This window comes from Mya arenaria, chromosome 7, assembly GCF_026914265.1.
Source record: "Mya arenaria isolate MELC-2E11 chromosome 7, ASM2691426v1".
In the NCBI taxonomy this organism is placed as follows: domain Eukaryota; kingdom Metazoa; phylum Mollusca; class Bivalvia; order Myida; family Myidae; genus Mya; species Mya arenaria.
Window position 1 is genome coordinate 19,127,835 of NC_069128.1, and position 18,591 is coordinate 19,146,425.

Below are 18,591 nucleotides of genomic sequence, written 5' to 3' on the forward strand. Positions count from 1 at the left end.
ATCCACAGTTAAAAAGGCGCCAAGAAATCGATAATATTATTTTATTCGTTCCTAAATTTTGATCATTAAAGTCAAATCAGTTAAACACGATAATGCATAAAAAAAATATAAAAAAAATATATTATTTGGCATCAACCTTTATAGTGCGCCTTTAAGACAGGGTAAACACCCGACAGCCATGATGACTATATCGATGATACAACAATGAATTGTACATGATGAAAAGTTATCAAGGACGACCTTATATTAGTAGTGTTCATTAATTTCTATTTATAAGAAACAGTTGTGATAAAGCAATACATTATTAACACGTACTTGAAGAAGGACTGTTTCATATTATTTAATTAAATATTTTGTGATTAAGCAATACATTATTAACACGTACATAAAGAAGGACTGTTTCATATTCTTTAATGAAATTTTTTGTTGTGACAAGTTATATAAGTACAATTCGTGGATAAGTAATATTGATATTAAAAGAATGAGCCATTGAATGTGATGAACTTCTGTTGCTCTTTAAAGTTTGAAGTATTGTTTTGTAACATTTATAATAGTAAAGTGCAAATGTAAGCGTATATACTTGAACGCAATGCATTAAAGTTTTTTCTGAGTGGATATATCCGTTGTTTGTGGATAATATAGTCTAAAGTCCTAACAATGACATGAGCAAATAAGTTAAGGAATTCAATCACACATACGTTAAATTCAATGATGGTGCTATAATGGGTGGCTCAGTCGGGCATCGTGGGGTTGGGGGAATTTTCTCGCGCAGGAACAAATGTTTAGTAGTGACTCTTATTTTCACCATAGCACTTTTAATTTTCTTGATGAACGCTGGATTGTTCAGCAATGTTTCTTCGTATACAGGAGAACTTTGTAAAGTGGATGATATTCCATTACAGAAAAACTTAAACAAGAAAAAGTTTTCTGGCAACTGGTTTGTTAGCAATATAAAGGGATTGGACAATAAATTGCTTGCGACAATGATGGACTTTTCTGATGTGAAAATAAATTTCGTGTACAAAGACGAAAACAACTATGATATAAGATCAGGTACGTGAATGAGAATTATGACGAGTTATACATGTTGTTAATCATCTAGAACATTTTACAGTTCGGAATATTCTTAACTTTATACATGCAGAAACACAATGTAAAAAAAAAATATGCATTGGGAAAATTTAAGAAACGTTATAATAGTTTAAATATAAATATAAAAGCCAATTGCTCACGTTTAACGTCTTTGTCAGTAAAAATAATTGATTTTTTATTGATAACCAAAATAAAGTTATAATATTAAAGTTAATAATGCCAAACCAAATGTTTTCATACACCGATAAACCGCGATTCTTATATATTAAATTTTCCTTTTTACATTCCCAAATATTTTCTTTATAAAAAGTTAGATAGGGTGACGGAAATTTGAACATTTATTGAAAACATTGCTAGCATCACGTGACATATCTCAGTCCACCAATTACGCAACTGTCTTTTGTTGAATCGCTTTATTCAAACTTTTCGAAACTGTAGAATTAAAAGACAATAGTTAAGCATATAACAACATTTGTTGAAGGGTTCCAGCCAGTACCTTATTTTTAACACTCCTAATGATTTTGCCGCACGTTATTTCGTATTAAAAAACCCGTAAAAAGAGTATTTGACAAACCATGAACGAGTCCATTTAATGTGTATCCGTTCATCTAAGGAAGCACAACATGATTGTAAATATTTAGTGACTTTAACGAAGGAAGTCGATTCAAAACTATATTATTCACGAACTTTTTCCTTAATTCCAGTTGGCGGGAAAATGTACGGCTGGTGGTGTCCTATAGGTGAAGGTCACGTGCCAACCAAAGACAACAACTCTCCACAGAAAATGCAGATCTTTTTCGATACTTCGACAGGGAAGAAATTCGGTACGAAGGATTTATGGGTGGTGAAAACAGATTACACAAGGTAGGCTTTTGTATATTTTTTGAGTATTCGAAGTTAATTCATTAGTTGATTAGACGCTTTTTTATACTTCATTGCCTTTAAAGTGACACTATTATTCAAAATCACTACACACATATGTAAAACAAACATAAATATTGAGTCATAGACCCTCAACTATTTACTAAAATAATGCATTTATGGCAAATATTAACTACTATTAACAATAGAATAACCGTGTATTTAATAGCTGAAAACGCATTTTTTTTTAAATGATTGGTGAATGCTAAAAGATTTAGTGCGATCTACTATGGTCTCATAAGGTAGCAATACCGTGTTTTCTGCACATTTCTTTTAAACTGAACTCGGTTTCCTTCATAAACATCATTGTTTTCGACATTTGTTCATCCATTTTGGTATAAAAAACAAATAATTGTATCAAATGTGTTAAATCTTATTTGGGAGTAATAGTGCATCTTTAAGTTGATGCTGATTCCGATGAAGAGTATATGTTTAATTTTGGACTCGAACTTTCATCCCATATTTGGTGTTCGGGGTCTTCAAACACTATAAATAAGTTTTATTTCGAGTTCAGATATGTAAATTCACTATAAATTAAATAGTAAAATTATTTAGTGGTATGTCACCTTATGCTAGTTGGCTGGCTCTTGCTGGGTCTTAAACAAATCCCTCAATTGAAACTATTTCGCCTCTGCTGGCAAATATTCCTATTAAACATAAACTAACTGTTCTATTATGAAGAGTACATACTTATTAAGATCTCCATGTTTGATATCATGTTTAACAAACTGCCACCCATGCCAACTTTTAGAGTTGCTAAAATAAGTAATGGTGATTATGGCGAAAATAAAAGTTTTATGCTTGAAATTGATCTTCTTTACACAATTACATGAAAGTTCTTCTTCTTTCAGTTACACCATACTGTATTCGTGTTGGGACGTAACGTCAGACGGAAGGTGTGAAGCGAAAGGTGCCTATTTAGCGGTCTTGAAAAGAAATACGGATCCACTACCTCAGAGCGTTTTGGACGAAATTAATTCCACCGTACAAAAATGTTGTATTAACCCTGGTTCATTACGCGTGGTTCGGCACGATGGATACTGCAAGAAAGAACACGTGGAAATAAGTTGATATTCTAACCAGGGATATATATTATATATCTTGTTTTTGTGATTGTTTTTGCTTAGTATCAAAAGTTTAATTTTTAATTATTAACTTCCAAGATCTCCAAATGAACTGTGTATGCTTATTAAGTTGTTTTACTATATAAACTATAATTATACACCTATACAATTGTAAGACTATGAAAAGTATATACACCGATATAATTACTTTACGTGTTCTATGAAAAGTGTATACACCTTTACAATTGTATTACTATGAGGACTATAATATACACCCATACATTTGTGTTTCTATGAGAACTCTGTATAAATTTATAAAATTTTAAATGTGGTGATAAGTCATATTTGCACGAATGTATAATGCTTTTTCACAATCTTGTCGCCATTCGACACAGCTTAAGGATGATGGCCGTCTCAGTCGAGACTGAGTCAATTTTCGGGGTTATTCGTTACGTCATGTACCCAGAGCCAAGGGGACGAGCAAAGAACCTAGCTGGCTTCCATTTAACCTTGCTGCCCTATTTTTTCTCTCTTCTCGGTTGTGTAACGTTGATGATAAATAAGTTCCTTAAAATTTCTAAATTCCTCTTAAAGCTTAAGTTCGGTCTACACAAAATGAAGTCAATGGGCGGGTATACCTTTAGCAACCCTAACACCACCCATCCCCCACACCGATTGTCGGTACCCACTCTCAGAAAGGATCCAGATTTTGTTTGCATGTGTCATATATTTGCCTTATCAATGCAACATTTCTTTACAAGGTACAATTATGTGTGTGCTCATATGATGAACTATTGGCCATCAACAATGTAAATACTGCTGTAGTATTTACATTATTAATGTGCGATGACATACTAGCACACTTATGTATACATAATGCTGATTAAAATTTGTTAAACAATGATTTTATCAAACGCTCGTTGATTATCAGTGCGCTGCATTCGACTCACGCAGATAACAAACACCATATGATGATAAAGATTTTTGTAAGTGCTCTGTCCCTCATTCAATGTCTGTGGTGTTTTGTGTTGTGTCCCTCCTTCGACGACTGTGGTGTTTGTAAGTGTTGAGTTCCTCGTTCAATGTCTGTGGTGTTTTGTACGTGTTGAGTTCCTCGTTCAATGTCTGTGATGTGTTGTAAGTGTTGTGTCCCTCGTTCAATGCATGTAGTGTGTTGTAAGTGTTGTGTTCCTCGTTCAATGTCTGTGTTGTTTTGTAAGTGTTGTGTTCCTCGTTCAATGGCTGTGTTGTTTTGTAAGTGTTGTGTTCCTCGTTCAATGTCTGTGTTGTTTTGTAAGTGTTGTGTTCCTCGTTCAATGTCTGTGATGTTTTGTAAGTGTTGTGTCCCTCGTTCAATGTCTGTAGGTGTTTTGTAAGTGCTTTGTCCTTCGTTCAATGTCTGTTGTGTGTTGTAAGTGTTGTGTACTTCGTTCAATGACTGTGGTGTTTTGTAAGTGCTGTGTTCCTCGTTCAATGCCTGGGATGTTTTGTATGTGCTGTGCCCCTCGTTCAATGCCTGGGATGTTTTGTAGGTGTTGTGCCCTTCGTTCAATGCCTGTATGTGTTTAGTAAGTGTTGTGCCTCTCGTTCGATGCCTGGGATGTTTTGTATGTGTTGTGCCCCTCGTACAATGCCTGGGATGTTTTGTATGTGTTGTGCCCCTCGTTCAATGCCTGGGATGTTTTGTATGTGTTGTGCCCCTCGTTTAATGCCTGGGATGTTTTGTATGTGTTGTGCCCCTCGTTCAATGCCTGGGATGTTTTGTATGTGTTGTGCCCCTCGTTTAATGCCTGGGATGTTTTGTATGTGTTGTGCCTCTCGTTTAATGCCTGGGATATTTTGTATGTGTTGTGCCCCTCGTTCAATGCCTTGGATGTTTTGTATGTGTTGTGCCCCTCGTTTAATGCCTGGGATGTTTTGTATGTGTTGTGCCTCTCGTTCAATGCCTGGGATGTTTTGTATGTGTTGTGCCCCTCGTTCAATGCCTTGGATGTTTTGTATATGTTGTGCCCCTCGTTCAATGCCTGGGATGTTTTGTATGTGTTGTGCCCCTCGTTTAATGCCTGGGATGTTTTGTATGTGTTGTGCCCCTCGTTCAATGCCTGGGATGTTTTGTATGTGTTGTGCCCCTCGTTCAATGCCTGGGCTGTTTTGTATGTGTTGTGCCCCTCGTTCAATGCCTCGGATGTTTTGAATGTGTTGTGCCCCTTGTTCAATGCCTATAGGTGTTTTGTATGTGTTGTGCCCCTCGTTCGATGTCTATAGGTGTTTTGTACGTATTGTATATTACAGAGAAAACATTTAAAGATTTTAACCCTAGTTCGGTCGAAATAACAAACAATAAAGATATTCTGTAATATTTATTTTTTCTTGCTTTCCTGAGTGAGAGTCTCAAACTGTGACTAAAGAAGAATTGATCCAGCAAAAGCGATGATACCACAAGTTGATGCAGAAAGGTGTAAAACATCATTTAAACTGATTTTATTTCAAAGCAAAGTCACTCTAAAGCAAGGAAATTTGTAGCTAGATCTAAATAAGTATCACCAAATATCTAATAAGTTTATAATAATAACAATCCAACCAGTCGGCCGAAAGTCTTTGCTTAGTTCGTTATGCAACTTAAGTTTGTTTTGTGGAATCTAAGTTCATATACACTAAAGTCTTGAGTCTGATTTTGAGACGCTTGGCTCAGTAATGGCATATTTAAAATTTAACAAAGTCATAAATATCATATCCAGTGACAAAGGGTAGTTACTAGTTGTATAGTATTGTCACAATAGTCATATTCAGCAATACTTCACTGGTGCTTGATTTACATGAACAATAAAGATTTGCAGTTTTGAGTCAAGAGTCTCAACTTCAGAAGGCAAGTACACTTGAACTCACGGTGTTTTAATTAAGAAGCTAAAACAATTACCATTAGACCTCTCTCACTGCTTCAAAAGCATATGATTATCGGATGATTGCATTTTATATGACCGAGAAAAACAAGAAGTTAATTTTTCCATTTGAATAAGTGACAATCGGATAAAGCCATAGTTTAACACCACTGTTACCATGTTAGTGTCCATGCTGGTATTTACAGTCGCATCAAGCGTGTGTAACCGAATTGTTAACATGTAAGTTTATATACTGGTATTTATAGTTGTTTCAAGCTTCAAGTTCCTAAGCAACCTGTATTATGCTAGTGTGCAAGTTATTATGAGGGTTCTAATAGTCGTTTCTACCAAGCGAATGTAACATCATTTGGAATGTTACCAGTGTTACAGTGTAAGTTGATGTGCTGGACTGCTGGTACTCAAAGTTGTATCAATTGAAAGTAACCAGTGTTACAATGTAAGTCTTATGTTCTGTTGCTTATAGTCCTAGCAAGCGAGTATAACGCCGGTGTTGCGATGTAAGTCTATGTTCTGTTGCTAATAGTCCTAGCAAGCGAGTATAACGCCAGTGTTACGATGTTATTCATGTACTGTTATTTTAAAATAGTCCTACCAAGCGAGAATAACGCCAGTGTTAAAATGCAAGTTTATGTGCTGGTACTTATAGTCCTATCAAGCGAGTATGACGCCAGTGTCACAATGTAAGTTCATTAGCTAAAGAACTTCAGCGAACACGTTGTATATTACCGTTTTGGATGTGTTCGCTGAAGAGAACGCCGTATCCAAACCCTACCAGAATTCGTGACATTTTTATGTCACGCTGTTATTTCACGTGTATGCATTGTACATACAAAATAATTGTATCCTCAGGTAAATGAAGTAAAATGTAGTTCACAAACACATGTTCAACACCAAAAAACGCTTTAAAGATAGTTGATTTAGCATTTTAATAAATCATATAACAAGCATTCCTTAACTAGGTCATAGTTGTGTTAAAATTTAATCACGTGACACCAAGATTTTCAGAAAATACCCATGCGACCTACATTTGACCTCACAAATGTAGTGTTTATTTTGCTGTTATTTTTTCTATTTCGATAATAAGTAAATAACTAATAACAAATTTGGAATAAATCAATTGTTTTTACTTAGCAAAAGGTATTTTCAGCCTTACTGCAATTGGATTCAACTAAATGAACAATGTGATTCCGATACTATAAATAGAATCCATCGACGTCATCATGGGCATGTGATTAAATTGCATCATCACACTCAATTGATTCTGGCTGACTTTACTATTGATTCTGGTTGACTTTACTATGGGGGTTACGCCATAACTTTAATGTGTTGTAAACATCAAAAAAATAAATATCAACATAAAAGTTATGGAAGCCAGAACTATAAGTTCATGTGCTGGTAATAATAGTCCTGTCAAGCGAGTATAACGCCAGTGTTACAATGTAAGTTCATGTGCTGGTATTTATAGTCCCATCAAGCGAGTATAACGCCAGTGTTACAATTAAGTTCATGTGCTGGTAATAATAGTCATGTCAAGCGAGTATAACGCCAGTGTTACAATGTAAGTTCATGTGCTGATACTTATAGTCCTATCAAGCGAGTATAACGCCAGTGTTACAATGTAAGTTCATGTGCTGATACTTATAGTCGTATAAAGCTCGCAGTATAATACCAGTGTTACAATGCAAGTTCATGTGCTGGTACTAATAGTCCTATCAAGCGAGTATAACGCCAGTGTCACCATGTAAGTTCAAGTGCTGATACTATGTAAGTTCATTATCTGGTACGAATAGTCCTCTCAAGCGAGTATAACGCCAGTGTTACCATGAAAGTTCATGTGCTGGTACTAATAGTCGTATAAAGCGAATGTTACGCCAGTGCTATCCTGTAACTTCATGTGCTGGTACTGATAGTCCCATCAAGCGAATATAACGCCAATGTTACCATGTAAGTTCATGTGCTGGTCCTGATAGTAGTATAAAGCGATAAAAAACGCCAGTGTTACACTGCAAGTTCATGTGCTTGTACTAATAGTCGTATCAAGCACGAATAACGCCAGTGTTACCATGTAAGTTCATGTGATGGTACTTATAGTCGTAAAAAGGGAGTATAGCGCCAGTGTTTGCATGAAAATTCATATGCTGGTACTGATAGTCGTATAAAGCGAATATAACGCCAGTGTTACCATGTAAGTTCATGTGCTGGTACCTATAGTCCTATCAAGCGAGTATAACGCCAGTGTTACCATGTAAGTTCATGTGGTGGTACTTATAGTCCTGTCAAGCGAATATAACGCCAGTGTTACAATGTAAGTTCTTGTGCTGTACGTATAGTCCTGTCAAGCGAGTATAACGCCAGTGTTACAATGTAAGTTCTTGTTCTGTACTAATAGTGGTATCAAGCGAGTATAACGCCAGTGTTACCATTTAAGTTCATGTGCTAATACTAATAGTCGTATAAAGCGAGTGTCACGCCAATGTTACCATGAAAGTTCATTTGCTGGTACTAATAGTCGTACTAAGCCAATGTTCACACTGTCACCAAGTCGTACCAAGCTAATGAAACCAGTGTTATTATATAAATTCAAATAATTGTACTAAAAGTCGCATTAAGCAAATGTTACCAGTGTTAAAATGTAAGTTCATGTGCTGGTACTAATAGTCGTATTAAGCCAATGTAAGTTCAAGTGCTAAAGCAAATGTAACCAGTGTTACAATGTAAGTTCATGTGCTGGGTCTTGTAGTCGTATTAAGCCAATGTAAGTTCACGTGCTGAAGCAAATGTAACCAGTGTTACAATGTAAGTTCATGTGCTGGTACTAATAATTTCACCAAGCTAGTGTAACCAGTGTCACCATGTAAGTTCATGTGCTGGTAGTAATAGTCGTACCAAGCTAATGTAACCAGTGTTACAATGCAAGTTCATGTGGCTGTACTAATAGTCGTATAAAGCCAATGTAACCAGTGTCACCATGTAATTTCATATGCTGGTACTAATAGACGTACCAAGCAAATGTAACCAGTGTCACCATGTAAGTTCAGGTGCTGGTACTAACAGTCGTATTAAGCCAATGTAACCAGTGACACCATGTAAGTCCATGTGCTGGTACTAATAGTTGCACCAAGCTAATGTAACCAGTGTCACCATGTAAGTCCATGTGCTGGTACTAATAGTTGCACCAAGCTAATGTAATCAGTGTCACCATGTAAGTTCATGTGCTGGTACTATTAGTTGCACCAAGCTAATGTAACCAGTGTCACCATGAAAGTTCATGAGCTGGTACTAATAGTCGTACCAAGCTAATGTAACCAGTGTCACCATGTAAGTTCATGTGCTTGTCTTATAGTCGTACCAAGCTAATGTAACCAGTGTCACCATGTAAGTTCATGTGCTTGTACTTATAGTCGTACCAAGCTAATGCAACCAGTGTCACGATGCAAGTTCATGTGCTGGTACCAATAGTCGTACCAAGCTAATGTAACCAGTGTCACCATGTTTGTTCATGTGCTGATAATAAGAGTCGTATCAAGTAAATGTAAGACCAGTGTTACAAAGTAAGTTCATGTGCTGGTACTAATAGTCGTATCGAATGTAAGTTTATATGCTGGTACTAGCAGTCCTATCAACTGAATGTAAAACATAAATTTGTTAAAGTTCATGTGCTGGTACTTACAGTCTTATCAAGGGAATGTCACACCATAGCTAAAGTTCATGTGCTGGTACTTACAGTCCTATCAAGGGAATGTCACACCATTGTTAAAGTTCATGTGCTGGTACTTACAGTCCTATCAAGGGAATGTCACACCATTGTTAAAGTTCATGTGCTGGTACTAACAGTCCTATCAAGGGAATGTCACACCATTGTCAATGTTCATGTGCTGGTACTTACAGTCCTATCAAGGGAATGTCACACCATTGTTAAAGTTCATGTGCTGGTACTAACAGTCCTATCAAGGGAATGTCACACCATTGTTAAAGTTCATGTGCTGGTACTAACAGTCCTATCAAGGGAATGTTACACCATTGTTAAAGTTCATGTGCTGGTACTAACAGTCCTATCAAGGGAATGTCACACCATTGTTAAAGTTCATGTGCTGGTACTAACAGTCCTATCAAGGGAATGTCATGCTGCTGTAACAAATGTTTAGTGTTAGTTGAAATTCTGGTGCTGATGGTCTTATAAAATCAATTTTAAGCCAGCTATACCATAATCATTGAAGTATTAAAGCCATTTAGGGGCATAAATTGAAACACATACACTTTTAGAAACATTTTATTTTAGTATACAGTATTAAATTTGTTCATCAATTAAATGCGGGCAAACAGCATTTACAACAACATACAAGTGTGTCTCCAACTGGATGCCATATACCATTGTGACTTACATCATTAGTACAGAGTACTGGCAACCAAAATAATACAAAAGAGACTTCTAAAAGTATTAATAACTAACATAACATGATAAACATCATTGTCATAAAAATAAGCACTTTAATGATAAACTCAGATATGTTTTATATGAATATGATGGCGATATGTAAAAAAAGTCAAAATTCATGTATTAGCATTTATCATTGTATGGAACATATTGGAAATTAATAAAACTATAAAACAGACTAGAGAGAGCTGTAGTTAAAAGAAAGTATATAATATTAGAGAAGTTTAACCCAAAATAAAACAAAAAAACTTCATGATTATATTAATTGGGTATTAATTAGTATAGACTTTCCTACTTTTAGATTACAAAAAAAAATCTTATTCATAAACGAGTGATAAAACTAATCAGGCAGATAATTGTGATACAGATATGATGCATGACTTGGTATGATACAGGACTAAATCTACATTTAATATTGACAGTCAAGTACTTCATAATTAGAAACAAATTTCACTCATCATGTTTGAAAACATTGTGAACACAGATTCAATGGTTTACATGTAACACAAACATGAAACAAAAAACATTAATACAAAATTACCTGATGATATTGTGTGTGTTTAATTCCTGTTTTATTACAGTTTTCCTTTTTCTCTTAATTGTAAAGTGAGTAATTCAAAAACACATAATGTAACATGACTCATGTATTTGGCACAAAATAAACAGATAATTATTGCCTTAAGATGATTAAGAAATGAGTTACAAGAACAGTTCAACTTGAAAATGAAGAAATGAAATAGAATTATACACAGAAATCATGTAATTAAAACTTGACTTTTGCATAGAATGAAATCAAGCTTTTGTCCCAGATTTGTATTTAGAATTTCTTCTTTTTGATGGTTGAAATTAATGCCATTTTTTATATAATCATGACTACTGGAAAATAAGTGTTTGATATATGAGAATATACTGTACTGTATTATAATGCATTTAACTAAATTGTACAGAATGGCATTATATTATGTTGTACTGTAGTCTAGTGTAGTTTACTGTAATTTGTATCTATTGTACTGTACTGTACTGTATTGCATTGTACTGTACTGTACAGTCCTGTAGTGTAGTGTAGTTAACTGTAATTTGTATCTATTGTACTGTACTGTACTGTATTGCATTGTACTGTACTGTACAGTCCTGTAGTGTAGTGTAGTTTACTGTAATTTGTATATATTGTACTGTACTGTATTGCATTGTACTGTACTGTACAGTCCTGTAGTGTAGTGTAGTTAACTGTAATTTGTATCTATTGTACTGTACTGTATTGCATTGTACTGTACTGTACAGTCCTGTAGTGTAGGGTAGTTTACTGTAATTTGTACTGTACTGTACAGTCCTGTAGTGTAGTGTAGTTAACTGTAATTTGTATCTATTGTACTGTACTGTATTGCATTGTACTGTACTTTATTGAATTGTACTGTAGTGTAGTTTACTGTAATTACATCTGCAATATAATATTTAATTGTACTGTACTAATTAATGATTGTAGTCTGTTGTAGTTCAGGGTAGTTTACTGAGTTTAGCTACTACATTGTAGAGTACTGCAATGAGTTGTACAGTTGTTTACTGTCATTTTATCTACTGAACTGTACTGCACTGCACTGCACTGGTAGGGTACATGTACTTTATTGTATTGTTATGAATTACTGGAATACTATACAGTTGGTGTACATGTAGCATTGTTTGGACAGTTTATGATATAATGGCACTGAAAAAATGAGATCAGTGAATAGCAATGACTTCATGAGAATAAAACAAGAACATGATATATAAGACTATATGCAGTGGGTTTGTTTGTACACCATTTTGGCAATATGCCCGGTGCCTTTAATTTTGACTAATATTGGGAACTGCCGTTTTGCCAAAAAATGAACAAGATGCTTTCAAAAATCAACAGGAAATACTGAAGAATGTTAGTATTCTTGAAGAAAACACAAACTCTTCCAGACAAAAAAACAGGTTGCTGGTCAATATTTTTTTCAAAGCATGAAATTGGAAATTTTCACATTGGGGAAAAAGTGTATTATACACTTAAATGAATAATTGAAGAAAAGATAAAAAAAATAAGCTGAGCCCATTGATTAGATAAATACATGTATTTAAGAATATTTGGTAATTTTAGTCGAGGTAATCATTGGAATGTTTTCATATATTAAGGCCGTATCGAATTCAAGTTAATTCTAAGTTTAGCATCACCCATCAGGTAAGTCAAACAAAATGCATGGAATACCCCCCCCCCCCCCCCCCCCGCTTAAACCCTCTTTAATGGCGTATGGACACTAGATGTTGCTTCACTAGACAAATTTGACCACTTAACGTTCAACTCGTTGATAACCTCAAATGCATTAGTTTTGCAGGTCTAATTAAATTAATATGACTTAGGAACTGAAAATCAGTCTAAAATCATAATCAATCATCAGAACTAATAATTGGTCAAGCCATTTCAATCAATTATCAATTATGTTTTATAAATTTAACGTTTATATGTTTAAACTTAAGTGTTTAAATCTTATAAAAGTGCATTTGTGTTCTAAACCGTGAATGATTCAAGTAAATTCTTATGAAGTTTTTTCTATCAAATGAGAATAAAGAGCCACATAGCCATAGGGGATTCCGAGATAATGCTATCGATTATAGGAGACTTCAATTGTAAACGATTGATTTTCAACAATACCCCATCAACAATTTATCCCAACCATAATTTAAGCCTAAACAAGCACTTAATTATTTTTACTCACTTCTGTTTTGTCTTCTGAATGTGGATCATTTACCCATCGAGTGACGCTAAGCATAGAATGCATCTGGCGCGGCCTTACTAAACATATGTTTATGCACTTACGATTTAAAGTAACACCTGAAATTATGTTATAAAATGTATTCAACAGCCTAAAAAGAACAATTCAAACAACTTCAAATTAAACCTTAACAGTTGAGTAACACTAGAAAAATAAAATTGAACATAAAACTTCCAAAATAAATTCACTTACATGTTTAAAAACATGGTCAAATACTATTAAAAAGACTCGTTTAAAAATTCTATGTGGGTAACATATTTTCTCAACCTTGCTCCAATAACGCTACTTTAATTTAACTTTCAGCAACAAACAAAATACAAGAACTGGCAGATAATAGCCTGACACAAATTTTGTAAATCAAATCCTCAGAATTCAGTCAATTTTCAACAGCATGACCGAGGCTTTTTGACAAAACAGTGCATTTTTTTTTAAATAACTGTTAGAAATAGAACTCTTATTTAAACTCTTGTTGATAATTCTTTTTTAATAGTTAAAACCTATTTATTTTACAACAATTGCGAATCAAATTATTACAAAATTATCGTAATCATTCTCGTTAGCACGATGTTACACGAGATGTTTATCACTTTTTTTTCCACATTTTAGTTATTAATTTCGATTTTTCCCTGTCTGACCCCATAAAATTTGAACAAGTCCCTTTAAAGCATGACATGCATTACTTTATGCCGATAAACGATGTAGAAAATGGAAAATAAATTCTCTCGAAAAAAACACCTGGTCCTTACCAGTTATGTATAAAATAATGGCGATACAAAAGAATTTAAATTAGTATCAAAACTTATCCAATGAACAAACAATTTTTAACAATGAATGATATATATATATATATATATATATATACAATTAAAAATATTTCAAAAGGGAGTCTTTTATTCAAATGACCTTGATATACATAATGGGCCTGTTGGTCAGAACATTGTTAAAGTTGACAATGTTGTTAACTGGATCTTGTTAACTTTCAAACCTTCAATTCTCTAAACATTTCATGGACACACTTTTTATCTGCAGTACTTTTCACAAATATAAAGACAATATAAAGATTCAGCTACCTTATGCTTGTTTTACTTAATTAAATCAGCACATATATAAAAGTTAACAACAAAACTGTTAACAACTTTGTTAACATTATCAAAGTTCTGAACTATCGGGTCATTATTGATTTAAAAAACATCTACAAATAGCTTTATAAAGCTTGTTTCCACTTTGAAGCACATTTCAAAGTAATCGAATGTGCATGTATATGTATATGAATAAAAATCGCTTTTAAATAATTATCATAAAAATTTATAGTATAAATTACAAAGATGAAATAATTCAGATATAAATATTTGTTAAATACACTCTTGGCATAAACATTTCAAAAAGTAAACAGCTATTCACTTTTCAGTATTTTAAAAATAAATGCTAAAAATCAAATTTGCTAAAAATAATTTCTTAAAACCTCTGGTTTTTAAATACATAAAGGAACATTTTAACGTTAAAGCTGTTTATATCTAAGTTCTAAAATTGATGTTTTATGCATTTTTCTTAAACCGTTAGTAACTGTTTAAGCCATAAAATATTAATTTTCTAACAAAAATATGAAAATCTGCGATCTGATCTTTTGTCAGAAATCTTTTATCGTTAGTTTGCAGATTTACGCAAAAATTTGCTCTTTCCAAGACAAAAAAAGTTGTAAAAATTGTGTATCGGTGAGAGTGCAGCTTTATGTATTAAAAATGTAAATGCAATACTTTCAAATAATTTTGTTGTACCATGGTCTTTTTCATGTACAATCTTGTTTGTTTTTGTAGTTTATCATATGAAGTTTCACTTGAATATCTTTTATGTTATTTTAGTTTAATGGCCAAGGTTAGAGTATTGGCACGCTGCCTCTGCCAACGACAACAATGTCAAGGATGACGATGTCTGGTCTCTTCTACCAAAAACAGACAAGTTAAAAACGTGGTTGCAATAGGAAGCAATTCAAACTTAATAATATCAGCTAGGAGCCGTGATTACGAACAGTCTCAAGTCCAAGTCTAGACTCAGACTCAGGAAGGAACAAAAAAATCATATTTAATCCATTTCTTTTACAAAAAAAGATGTAACAGGTAATTAACAGTAAACATTTAAAGTGTTACATATTTTAGCAAATTTCACCATAATTGGTTTGATAGAAGGAAAATCACAATGAAATGAAGTTTTGCCATATTGAGTCTTGAGTCTGAACTCAGAATTGAGACTGTTAGTAACAACTGCCTCTGGTGTTAGCTACAAAATTCATCGCTTTTTTTTTTTACATCGTTATATTTAAATAGCATGTCAAAATACAGTTCATGTGTGCTTTAAAGCCTTCAAATAGATTTGCTTATTTAATATAATTTAACCTATATCAGGAATGAAAGTTTTAAAATGACCTAAATATTATGCCACATTTATGCTGATAGGGAGATATACATTGAAGCTGATTGGGCGATATGCTGTCACTCCTTAACATACATGAATATTTTACTATCAGTGATATTATCAATTAATGACATCAGAGATAAAACATTCAAATAAAAGTAAGTCTGAACTTATAACCCAGAAAAATCATGTGAATGTATAATTCCTTACTTATAAGGCCAACATAAACAAATAACTTTATTGTGGTTTCCTGTCACAAAAATATATGTGACCATAAATTGTTTTGAGCATCTCTGATGGCAGGTGGTCATTTTTATCTTTCCTTTTTCACTACACAATTAATTGGTTTGTATGAAAAAAAAAAATCAATAAAAATCTACCTTTCTTACCACACATAAAATTGTGTGCAGGAAAATGTCGAACAAATTATTTATTTATTGTGGCCGTACCCAGATATATTTATCTTGTGACATTTGGTTTATTGATAAGTTTAACTTAATACACTGATGGGTCTGAATGTTACATGAAGTCTTCATTTAAAACCAGTTATACGATGGTCCTGAATTTTAGCGAGGATCCTGAATTTTAGCGGTGATGTTACACAGATATGATTACAAAAAGCATTGTAAAAAAAAAATCAATATATCTGAAGCTGTATTTCTACAGAATTTACACAATGACCTGATCAATGTGATTTTGTCATGTTCCAGATGTTAGGGGCTGTTTTATAAAAAATCCCAGAAGCAATTTTGTACCAAGGAGAGCTTCATTTGAATATCTTAATCAAGTTTTTGACCAACGCCATCGCCAACACCAAGCCACCACAATACCTCAACTTTTCCCTTAAAAAATCAGATGAGCTAAAAATGCACAAACCAATTAGCCTCAATCTTCGAGCTTGTGCTTTTCGCGCAGTCTAAAAATTTGCTAGCCACAGGTTATACTTTACCAATCACCACTTTTTTAGAAGATTTTTACAAGATTTTTTTTGCAAAATCTGTAGAAATATGCTTCAGATATAAATAAAAAATCATTGAAGGTGTACAAGTTGCCATTTTCACAGTATCACATAAATGCATGGTGCAAAAACAATACGTTATACGAGAATTTCATAAACGTTTATATTGACCTGTACAACCTCTTAACGCTAATAAACTTCATTCAGGTTGTAACGATAGTAGAAATAATTGTTTTTACAAATTATTCATTAACCTTCAAATAAAAATATTTTAAAGGAATAATTTTAGTGCATCTTTAGTGTATATAATACATCATATGTAATACATTGAGTTTATTTTCAACAGTTCTATTTTAAGACAAATATTTCACTTATAAAAAGTGCTAAATCTTTGTTCAAATATAACCGTTACTGGTTTAAACGAGAGATCACGTTTGAATATCATTCTATAATACGCAACAGAACAAGAGAGCAATTTACAAGAATTCGTGACTGAATAACGATATAATGCGATAGCAACAATTTTTTTTGCTGCAACTTAACACAACATTTTACTCACTCAATTAAGGATTCATTTATATTTTTTTGTGCATTCATGCACTATGAATGTTCCGGAGTAATTTTGCAATTCCATGAAGTGCTTTATATGATAGAATTTAAAATTCACACTAATGACATGTAAAATTTCATATCTTACAAATTTTTATATATCACAACAGCCAAGTTTTGCATTTCTCTGATAATTATGCAAGTACAAATTGCATTTCAAACTGACACATTTTTTTTTTTACAAGATAGAAATGATGAAAATCACGATTTGAACCACAAACTTTGTTTGTTTTGTAAAAAACAAAACCATCATCTTTGAAAGTTTATATTTCAACGCTCTCCGAAGACTTCCGATAACAGTCTATTTTTAGAAGTTCTCCAAAAAGAATTACATATAACTATACATCCCCCGAGTTTTCATCGAATCACAATTTGCACATTTCATCTTACACAGCAAGGAGTAAATAACCACTTATATCTCCAACCACAATTTAAATAACTCCTCCTAATTCGCAGCTACACAGCACTTGAGCAATTAGATGTACTGGATAACAGTCGCTGGCTTTCCGGTTGTGACGAATCGGAACTGCCGAGGTCGTTATAATAATCAGTCAATCGGCGCGGTTTCGGCGCAACCTTTGGTTTATTCACGCTTTTCCATGACGAATCACTATTATGTCTCGGAGGAGTTTTTCGATCAAACACACTGTCACGTGGATCACCCTCGAAATAATCGGGGTTTTCAAAAATGGTTGGGACTGAGTTTGGAACAAGGTAATTGTCTGAGGGGTCGGTATAAGGCTGCTGCCTGGATGCTTGAGACATCTGTTTTTCATTGAGATAATATTCTGAAATGAGATGATAAACTGAAATGAATTTACATTCTAAAATGAGATAATAATCTGAAATGAGATAATATTCTGAAATGATTTAACATTCAGAAATGAGATAAAATTCAGAAATGAGATAATATTCTAAAATGAGATTATGAAATGAGATAATAAACTGAGATGATTTAACATTCTGAAATAAGATAATATTTTGAAATGAGATAATGATCTGAAATGAGATAATAAACTGAGATGATTTATCATTCTGAAATGAGATAATATTCTGAAATGAGATAATGATCTGAAATGATTTATTATTCTGAAATGATTTATTATTCTGAAATGAGATAATAATCTGAAATGATTTAACATTTTGAAATGAGATAACATAACAATACAACATACATTTCTGAAATGGATGATTGTGATTTGTGAAACTGCTGTAATATTTTGAAATTAAGATTATCTCTTTCATAAATATTGTCTTGAATATTTTTTTCATTGAAATATTATTCTGAAATGAGATTACATACCAATTCATAATGAATATGATTTTATGAGATAATATTTTGAAATAAAGTTTAAGTTCTGAAATATAAGGTTGTTTTCACAAGACAACAAGAGTTATCTGATTACAATATTCA

The 18,591-nt window shown here is 33.2% G+C and overlaps 2 protein-coding genes across 7 annotated transcripts in view; one reads left to right on the plus strand and one right to left on the minus strand.

Annotated features, from left to right (window-relative positions):
* Nucleotides 1–555: 555 nt before the first annotated feature.
* On the plus strand, nt 556–5,436 carry LOC128239841 (purpurin-like). The gene is made up of 3 exons (XM_052956283.1): nt 556–1,053; nt 1,797–1,956; nt 2,865–5,436. Exons 1-3 carry the CDS (start codon nt 723–725, stop codon nt 3,082–3,084), a joined length of 711 nt encoding a protein of 236 aa, XP_052812243.1. The 5' UTR covers nt 556–722; the 3' UTR covers nt 3,085–5,436.
* A 4,795-nt stretch (nt 5,437–10,231) lies between these two features.
* LOC128240810 (epidermal growth factor receptor-like) overlaps nt 10,232–18,591 on the minus strand; it is a 159,531-nt gene continuing 151,171 nt past the window's right edge. For all 6 annotated transcript variants that reach the window (XM_052957705.1, XM_052957704.1, XM_052957707.1 and 3 more), the window contains one exon: nt 10,232–17,965. In XM_052957705.1, coding sequence (XP_052813665.1) covers nt 17,634–17,965 — 332 coding nt within the window. In that variant the 3' untranslated portion in view covers nt 10,232–17,633. The remainder of the gene's footprint in view (nt 17,966–18,591) is intronic.

Excerpts from the sequence above, each read along its gene's own strand:
- LOC128239841 (XM_052956283.1), top strand. The coding sequence starts at position 723 with ATGGGTGGCTCAGTCGGGCATCGTGGGGTTGGGGGAATTTTCTCGCGC. Across the intron at positions 1,054-1,796 it reads CAACTATGATATAAGATCAG|TTGGCGGGAAAATGTACGGC; the intron begins GTACGTGAATGA and ends CCTTAATTCCAG. Across the intron at positions 1,957-2,864 it reads GTGAAAACAGATTACACAAG|TTACACCATACTGTATTCGT; the intron begins GTAGGCTTTTGT and ends TTCTTCTTTCAG.